A 10,661-nucleotide genomic window follows, 5' to 3' on the forward strand; every position below is an offset into this window, starting at 1 on the left:
ATCATGAAAATGTTAATCGATGGTCACCCTGTAAAATTTATAAAAGAAAAATAAGAAAAAAAAATTTAACGAGACGGCTAGAATTTTATATTTTTATGAATTATCTTAAAGAAATTTATTCTTAATATTATCTAAAATGAAATTTTAATTTTAATATATTTTCAAATCTTGATTTTCTCTTTTATTTGCGTTTGAGAAAATCAAGATTTTTAAAAGTTTTTTAAACCTTTTAAAATTTTAATTTTTCAATTCATTAAATCAGTGAGTTTAGAAATTTTTTTTTAATTTCAAAATATTTTTAAAAAAATTCTTTCTAAATAATATAAAATTATAAAAATTTAAAAATTATAAAAAGTCTTTAGAATATATTTTTTTTACTCTTCCATCTCCAAATAATCTGTTAAAAATATGCTTCATTCTTAGACTTAGGCTTCAATTTCACAAAAATTTATTCGATAATAATATTTAAGAATCACCGATTACAATGCCATTGATTTAAGGTATTATGTGCTAACTTTTTTTTGTAAATTATAATTTAGTCTCTAAAATTTGATAAAACTTATAACTTAATTTTTACATTTTCAAAACCAAACAATTTAGTTCTTGATATTTAATAAAATCTACAATTTTATTCATGTCGTTGGAATTCTATTTAGTTACTATTAATTGTTTTAAAAAATTATCAAAATGTTCTTACCTTTATTTTTAATATAAAAGCAATTTAGTCCTTAAGATTTTATTTTTTAAATAATTTAAAAGTTTTAATTAATTACAAAATTATCCATATTGATTCTTAAATATTATAATTGTTTATAAATAAGCCTTTATAATTTTGTAAAATTTTATTTGTCATTATTATTTTAATAATATGTAAACAATTAAATATATTTTTTATAAAATTGATAAATATTTTCAATATTATATTATAGTATTATATATTAAAAAAATATAACTATGGACACAAATTGTTATTAAAATAAAATTTCAAGGATTAAATTGGTTGCAAATTAAAAATAGAATTAAAAGTATTTTAGAATTAAAAGTATTTTAGCTAAATTTAATGGGGGAATTAACTATAATTTTAATAGTATGGACTAACTTGTATGTTTATTAAAATGTCAAGGACTAAATTGCATGATTTTAAAATTACATGGACTAATTTATAGGTTTAATCAAATCTCAAGGACTAAATTGTCAATAAAATAAAATCTCAGAGACTAAATTATTTTAAATTGAAAATAGAGATAAGGGCATTTTAGTCATTTTTACTAGAATTAATAGTAACTTAATTGAAATTCTAACGGTAGGGACTAAGTTATAGGTTTTATCAAATCTCATGAATTAAATAGCTTGATTTTGAAAATATAAGGACTAAGTTATAGTTTTTGTCAAATCTCAATTACTAAATTATAATTTATCCTTTTTTTAAATAAAAATGAATCTCTCATCCATAAAGATAATGGATAATAATATCCTTTTTTTTTGGCAATGTGCGTTGCACGTATTTTACTTGATATAGATATTCGTAATTCAATTTTTTTTTTCTATAATTTTATGTTAATTTTTTGGTATGATATAATATTATTATAAAATTATAAATATTATATTTATATTTAATAATTTAAATTAAAATATTAATTTTAATGTTATTTTAAGTAATTATATAAATAAAATATTTATTAATTTAAGAATTATTATTTTTTATTGGATCATATTTTTATGAAAGTTATATGTTATTTTATTAATAATTAACTTAATTATAAACATAAATATAATTTAATAAAAAATATAATAATAAGTGTTAAAAATATAAATGGGCAAATATGTTTACATATTAAAATAAATTAAAAATAAATGTAAGTTAGCTCATTAAATAAAATTCGTACAAACTCTACTATTTTACTTTTTTAAAAATAACAGGTTTGATTTGTCCATATTTTATTTTTTCAGTAATTTAAATAAAGTTAACTTGAATAATGAAATTGCATAATTAGATTAATGTCAAAGAAAATTATTTATAAAATTAAAAAAAAATTCAAAATATTTTTTGTAGTTTAGTACATTATCACTATAAAATTTTTATTTTCATTACATTAATATCTTAGAATTTAATATTATCATATTGTTTAATATAAATAATTTTAAAACCTATCCAATATATTTAATAAGTATTTTTATTTTTTTAAATTGTAGATTATGTTATAAATTTAATCATGCATGTTTTTATTATTTCATAATAATTATATAATTAATATTTTAGTAGTAATTTTTTTTCCCTTTTCTTCTTTGTGTCTTCCTCTCGTTCTTATTATTTTAAAACTTTAAAACATAATAACTTAAAATTAATATTGAGAAAAGTATAATTTCTCACATAAATATATGTAAAAATATAATTAGGCTTTCTTATAGCTTTATGGTCAAAATCAACAAGCTATCTAAGATTGACTAATAAATTAACAAATAAAAAAATGTTTACGCACATAAAGAGATTGACAAATTATAATTAATCTACATTTAAACTAAGTGGAACCAATAGAAAGTTAAAATATCATACCATCACATATGTATAATGCATTTTTTTTTTACATAAAAATGATATTAATCATCCCAAATATTATTGATACATCAATAATATTAAGCATAAAAGAAATAGGAAAATCAATTTATTTTAACTTCTATGACTATCAATGAATTTGCAAGATATCATTTGATATTGGCTATAATAATAAAGCCCTAGTGATCATATTAACGTATAATTACAATCATAAGAATGATACTATATACAAAAAGTCAAAAAAATTAAAGACTTACAAATAGATTTTGCCCATTTGAGGAAAAAAGACACACAAAAATATAGTAAAGAAAGAAAAAAAAAATATCACATTGTATGTCAAAATTAATTATGCTTGGGTCCTATTGCAAAAAATAGTGTTTAAATGTAAAAGTTTATCCATTAATTGTTTAAAAAAAACTATAAATTTATAATAAATAAAATATTTATCACTAAATAGGATTAGAATTGCATAATGATATGCAACAATACGTTTTTATTTATATTTTAATAAATAATATAAATCATAAAGGGCATTTGACAATGCCAATGTTCCGTTTTCATATATAATCAAATTTGAATTTATAAATCATGTTTAAATACTATCTAATAATGAGAAGTTAAATACAAGTAGAATTAATAATTTTAAATTTATGTAAACTCAAAAATTAATTTAAATAGCATAATTATAAATAATATAAAAAATTAAGGGCATTTTTGACAATCCAATTGTTCCATAATTCTCTAACACTAATTAACGTATAGATTTTTGTTATTCATATTTATATTTAATTTTGTAATTATAAATAAATGTTTTGTATTATAAAAAAAATTAATTAACTAGGACTTAAATACAAATAGAACTATATAAACTCTAAAATTAATTTAAATAATAAAAATAATATAATTGTAATAATAAAAATAATAAAGGGTATCATGTGAAGGTGAGTATAGGGGACAATTTTGGGGACCAATTTTTTTTATGGTCCTCAAATCATAATTATTTTATATTATAGGGACCAATATATTTTTTGTCCCTAATTGAATTATCATTTAGAATTGGGGATGACTTTTCTATCATAATTAAAAAAAAAAAAAAAAAATCTTAAATATAGGAGACAATTATATATTTCATCCCTGTGACTTAAGGGTACAAGTATAGGAGACCATAAAAATTTTTAGAGAATTTTGTGATGGATTTTTTGTGATGGAAAGATTCCGTCAAAAATTAGAGACGGATTTTTGACAACTTATATCATTGGATGGATTTGTGATGGAATATCCATCACAAATTTTTAATTATTTTTTTAATATTTTAATTATTGACGAAAGAATTATTCCGTCTCTAAGATGTCACAAATTTTTGACAGACGAATTTATCCGTTACTAATTTATGACGGAAAAATACTGTCGTCAAAAACTTTGTGACGGAATGTATTTTTGTCACAAAATTGTGACGAAAAATAATTTTTTGTCTCAAATGTTTGACAGAAAACATAGTTCCGTCACAAAGTTTGTGACGGAATGAATTATTTCATCACAAATTTGTGACGAATTAACTTATCTGTCACAAATTTGTGACGAATTAACTTGTCCGTCATAAATTTGTGACGGCATTATATGTTTTGTCACAAATTTTTGACAAAATTATATTTTTCTTCAAAAATTTGTGATGGAATTATATTTTCTGTCACAAATTTATGACGGATATGTTAATCCGTCACAAAAGCTCAACCTTAAAATTCTTTTAGATTTATTAAATGAGTGGATAATTTTAGAATATTCACTTATGCTTATCAAAATATTCAATCATGCTTATCAACACTTTTTAATTATGTTGCCAAATTTTAATTTATTTTTAATTAATTAATTTAATTAACTATTTATTTTTTACATTTATAAATAATTCTAATGTAATAATTCTTTATATATACAATTCAACTTTATTTAATTTAAAGTTTATAATATTTTATTATTTTATTATTAATAATAATACAAATATTATATCTATACTAAAAACCAATCTTTTAGTATAGTATTTACTGAAGGTATAGTATATTATATTATTATTTAATAATATTCCCTAAAGAAATTTATTTTATTTAATGAAATAAACCATTTAAAATCCAAAACTGCAATCTTAATTCAATTAAAATAATTTTAAAAAAATCAATACAAGCATTTTATTTTTAATTATTTTAAAGTATATAATCAAATAAATTATATCTGAATTTTATTATAAAATTAATGTTAAATTTTACTTGATTTGTTAAAAAACTAATCTTAAAGCTTTTTTTATTAAAACAATTAAACTCGCAAGCCCCCATAATTATTTTATTAATATCTAATACAATAATTTGCAAAATGCACTTAAAATTTAGAAAAAAAAATTAACTATCTTTATATTACCTTTTTAATAATTTGGTCCCTCTCTCAACATCAATTTCATCAACTATTATTTCCTTTGGCCCAAATTGAGAAGTAATTGCCCTTAGCATTAGGTAAAATGTCAAAAACCTAAACCCTCAGCTCCCTCTTATTTCCTTCTCCCGATTCCCTCACCATCTTCACAATTTTTCCTCTCCCTCAGCCTCTCTCGGTCAGTCCAGTCGGTCTCTCCCTCTGCATTAATCCTCCACCCCTTAATCTCTTTGCAACAGAGGACAGGGTCATGCCATTGCCTACCCCTCAACCTCGCCGATACACAGAAGAAAAGCGTTGCTACTACTCATTCTTCCCATATCGCTGAAGAATGAGTCGCCAGTGATAGGGTTTTTAGTTCACAGGTCTTTGGGTTTTCTTTTTTAATTTTTTTTCCAAATATCTAACATCTGGTCGTGATTGAAGATTTTGTTAACATCTCGCTGAGAAGGTTAAATCAAGTTTGTGTTTTGGACTTGGTGCCTGCCGATTTATCTATTTCTTAAGTGGTGGTGAGTTGGTTCCCTTTAATTTAGTTGATTGTCTTGATTGTTTATCATATTTTCTAAGGGTTTGCATCGTGAACTTAATAATAATAATAATAATAATAATAATAATAATAATAATAATAATAATAATAATAATAATAATAATAATAATAATAATAATAATAATAATAATAATATCTCTTGTTTTAACAACCTCTGTAATTTGCTTTGAAAAACTTTGTTGGATTAGACTACATTGGTAATTCTTTGTTTTGTTCAAAGTAAAAGCAAGACTAGAAGTGTTGAATTTTTTTTTAATTTAGTATAATAGCATTGAGTATTGCATGTAAGGCATAAATTCAAGAATTTAAATTTTGATAATTTTATATCTACTTTGAGGGTTAACTTAATTAGTATGTAGATTTAATTTTCCCTTTATTAATCAAAATTTTAATGTTGAGACATGTAAGATCGTAAAGTGCATATTTTCTTTAATTGTAAATTTTTTAATTCAGATGAAGTGATTTATTTTTATTAAATAAAAAAAAATTAAACTTATATGCGTTCTCTTATGTTCATTGTAGTTGAAATTGATAGCTAGTCATTGATTGTTTGTTGAGCTTTTTGATTAGATATTAAAATTATTTATTGTGCTTTTTTACATAATTATATAATTATATAGAATCTAAAAATTATACACAATGAATTGGGATTTATTTTCAATAGAGTCGGTATTTTTTTATGATTATTCAATAAATTTTTTTAAATTATTACCGATCAAATATTGTATTCGTCGGTATACTTTAATATTATTTATGTAACACCCTAATTTTTGAAGGAAATATTAAATATGGTTGTTATTAGGAATGGAAATAAAATTTATAAAGTTTTGGGGAGAAAAATTTAATTTGAACTTGGACTTGAAAGAAAAGTTATAGAAGTTTTGGGGTGGAAAATAGGATTTTGAAGTTAGGCAACTTGCTTGGAATTGAAGTTATTTCTTTATTTAATGTGGTTAGGATACTGGATACAATTTTGAAGTTATTTGATTTCTTATGCATTGAAGTTTAGTCCCCCCTTGGGCATAGAATATGCATATGAAAAATAAGTTTTAAGGTGCAAGATAATTTTTTTCCCTACATGCTTTAGTTATCATATTTGTTGTTATCCATTATTATTTTTAATTGTTAAAGGATATGGCTTCTGATAAGAGTTGGATGGGAATTGAGAATAGAAAGGACCCTAGATATATTCATGGAGTTGAAGGTTTTCTAACATATGCATTTAGGCATGAATCAATAGAAGATGCGACTTCATGTCCTTGCTAAAAATGTAGAAATGTCGATTACAAGGAGAAATTTGAAGTTAGGTACCATTTGTTAAAGCATGGAATTCTCAAATCTTATACCATTTGGTATTTCCATGGAGAGTCTCTAAATGAAGATGTTGACATCAATGATGATCCAATTGTTAATGATGATCAAGACTTTGATGATGATATCATTGCATTAGTGAATGACATATATGGCGGTTCTAATGTCAACATTGGAATGGATTCTAATGAAGAGGTTGGAGAGGAACCTAAAGGGGATGCTACCATGTTTTACCATCTATTAAGGGAAGCTAAGGAAAAGTTACATCCATAATGTGAGCTCTCAAAATTGGCTGCTATAGTGAAGTGACTTCACATGAAGAGTTTTCATTGATGGACCAACAGATCATTTGATGATTTGCTTGGTTTATTAAGGGAGCTTATTCCAATTGGAAAGCAAAATTTGCCAAAATCATACAGTAGTGCTCGAAAGTACGTTAGTGGTCTAGGCCTTCACTATGAGAAGTATAATGTTTGTCATAATCATTGTACATTATATTGGGGATCATTTGCCAATGCAACATCATGTCAAATATGTGGGTTATCTAGTTGGAAGTCTGATGAAGGGAAAAACAAGAGGAAAAAAACTCCATATAAAGTGCTACGATATTTCCCTTTAAAACCAAGGTTGCAGAAGTTGTTTATGTCTAGTCAAATAGCATCCGATATGTGATGGCATAAGGAAAAAAGGATAAATGATGGAATTATGAGGCACCCTACTGATAGTCTTGCATGGAAGTCTTTTGATGAACAATATGGCTCATTTGCAAGTGATGCTCGTAATGTTAGACTCGGATTGGCAACTGATGGTTTCCAGCCTTTTGGAAATATAAGCTCCCAACATAGCATTTGGCCTATAATTCTTATACCCTATAACTTACCCCCCTGGATTTGTATGAAGCAGACCAATTTGATGATTTCAATGATTATTCCAGGGGAGCATAGTCCAGGAATGGGTATAGATATTTTTTTGCAGCCTTTAATTGCTGAATTAAAGGAGTTGTGGGAAGTTGGTGTGGAGACTTATGATGCACATAGCAAAAAGAACTTCACATTGCATGCATCCATTATTTGGACAATAAGTGATTTTCCAGCTTATGGAGATTTATCAGGGTGGTCAACAAAAGGTTACAAGGCTTGTCACCTTGCCACAAATATACTAGTGCAAAACACCCTGCTTGTTCAAAGAAAATGTGCTATATGGATCATAGAAGGTTTTTGCCTCCTAGTCATAAATGGCGTAAGGACACTAAGTCCTTCAATGGCTTTAGAGAGACAAGAGCAATTCCAAAACCACTGTCAGGTGATGAGGTGTTAATGGAGCTTGAAACTTTCACTCAAATGCCATTTAATAGAGGTATCAAAAGGAAGTATGATGCTTTAAATAGTTTCGAGAATTGGAGGAAGAAGAGTATCTTTTTTCAGTTACCCTATTGGAAGACACTTCTTATTTGGCATAATCTGGATGTGATGCACATTGAAAAGAATGTGTGTGATAATGTGTTAGAAACTATAATGAACATCAAAGGAAAGACGAAAGATAATTTGAATAGCCGTTATGATTTGGTGAGTATGGACATTAGACACGAGCTTCACCCAATTGTGAATGGAAATAATGTTTGAATTCTATTGATTCTATGAGATGAAAATATTATATCGCAAATGGAAATACAAGCTACACCTTAAGTATTTGAAGTACTCAAGTGATGATGAACGACTGCAACATGTTCCAGAAGGATTGACTGTGGATACTTGGAAGGAAATGTTCAAAGTTTTTGCTAATGAGGACTTTCAGGTACTTTTTAATTACTTTTTCTATTATGATAAAAAATATATATATTTTTTTTAACATCAATATCATGTAGGCCTTATGTTCCACCAATACAAATAATCGTGCTAGACAAAGAATTATTGCTTCAACTGGTCCCGCTCCATTTGCACAAGTAGAGTATGATATGGTAAACTATAAAAAAAAATACTATTTACTCATAGTTATTTCTTTTGTTTAGTTATATTATGTTATATAATGCATGGTTAATATAATTAATACTATAGATGGATGAGGAGATTGGTGAAGTACCGTATGCTTCTGAAGTCTGGATGGCTACACATGGGTTCTTGGATGAGCAAGGCCAAACACAATGGCATGATCCAGAATCATCAAGGATATATGTAAGTATTTTGACTATGAAATTATTAATATTTTTAGATTATATTTATATATTAAATATTCACATATTTAATATTATATTTTGTAGGAAGAGATGCAAAGGATTGAGAAACAACCAACAAATGATAATGAGACTGGTCTTACTCTAGATGATGTCTTAAAAGAGGTGTTTGGCATTAGATCTGGCTATGTCTGTGGTAAAGGATTAGGATACAAAGCAAGCACTAGAGGAATGTCATGTGGTTCTAGAAATGAGGAATTAAATGAATTGAGAGATGAGGTAGCAAGGTTGAATGCTCGTTTGAAGGAAAAAGAACAATGCAATAATGAGATAGCACAACTAAATGCTCGACTCAAGGAACAAGAAGAGCACAATTTGGAGTTTTTTAAAAGATTTGAGAGTGTAATAGGATACAAATCATCAGAAAGTTAGGATATGACAACAGTAAGTACGTTTTAGATATATTTAATTTCATGAATTGGAAAAACTACTTTTTGAATGACCTTTTATTTAAATCTATTGTAGGATTAACAGATCGAGTAATGAAGGCTTGCAGACTAGCAATGAAGTTAAATTACAGCTTGAAGACTACTATTATCATAGGAGTTTTATTTCGAATATTATCAAGTATGAACAAATTAGGAATAAAGTAAGTAGATTTAAGTTTATTTTGCATACTAGCTACGTACACTTAAAAATTATTTTTATATCATACTTTAAAACTTATGTTGCCCTTTATTGTTGAATATTAATTTTATCATATAGTTTTTTTGAATTAAATATGAAATTTACGAGTATCAATATTTTTAACAGTTATAAATATAACATCCCAATATTAAAAGCAACTTTATAGGAGACAAAATATGAGGATATGAGGACGAAAATTATCCCTATTCAATTTTTATCAGGGGACGACTGTTGTCCCTTTAATATTAAGGGATGACTGTGGTCTCTATAATTGAGGACAAGTATTCTCCCCTTTAAATAGGGACGAATGTCGTCCCCTTTTGACAGGGGGACGATTATGGTCCCCATTGAGTTTGATCCAAAACTAGGGACAAGCGTCATACCCCTTTTATAGGGGACGATTATGATCCCCCTTGAGTTTGGACAATGGGGACGACAGTTATCCCCATGTTAGGGGACGACTATGATTGTCGTCCCCATATTAGGGATGACTATTGTCCCCATATTGGGGACGACTATCATCTCTTTTTTCAGAGATGACATTATGATTTGTCGTACCCCATAGAATACGGTACGAAGGTAAATAGGACAACAGGGGGGGACAATTAATGTCGTCCCCTATACCTTTGGGGACGATTATTCATAGTTTTGGGGACAATTTTATGTGTCCCCTATACTCACTTTTTTTGTAGTGATTATAATAAATTCCTATGGGTATTTTTGCCAATGCCTATGTTCTTTCCCCTCTCTCTCTCTCTCTCTCTCTCTCTCTCTCTCTCACACACACACACACACACACATATATATAAACAGTATTAAATATAAAACTTGTCGAAAAAGTTAATTACTTTAATTTCTTAAATATTTTATCGTTTGAAATTGCAATTCTTTAGAAAAAAAAAACACTTCACTCAATAGCTATTTATAATCTGAAAAATATTATAAAGAAAGATAACACAAAACTTTTTAAA

At 26.0% G+C, this 10,661-nt stretch overlaps 1 protein-coding gene across 1 annotated transcript; it reads left to right on the forward strand.

The window, feature by feature from the left end:
- Positions 1 to 8,846: 8,846 nt before the first annotated feature.
- Positions 8,847 to 9,435, forward strand: LOC131175298 (uncharacterized). The gene is made up of 2 exons (XM_058139024.1): positions 8,847 to 9,004; positions 9,091 to 9,435. The coding sequence occupies exons 1-2, from the start codon at positions 8,888 to 8,890 to the stop codon at positions 9,433 to 9,435; spliced, it is 462 nt and encodes a 153-aa protein (XP_057995007.1). The 5' UTR covers positions 8,847 to 8,887.
- Positions 9,436 to 10,661: the final 1,226 nt, after the last annotated feature.

This window comes from Hevea brasiliensis, chromosome 17, assembly GCF_030052815.1.
Source record: "Hevea brasiliensis isolate MT/VB/25A 57/8 chromosome 17, ASM3005281v1, whole genome shotgun sequence".
NCBI lineage: Eukaryota > Viridiplantae > Streptophyta > Magnoliopsida > Malpighiales > Euphorbiaceae > Hevea > Hevea brasiliensis.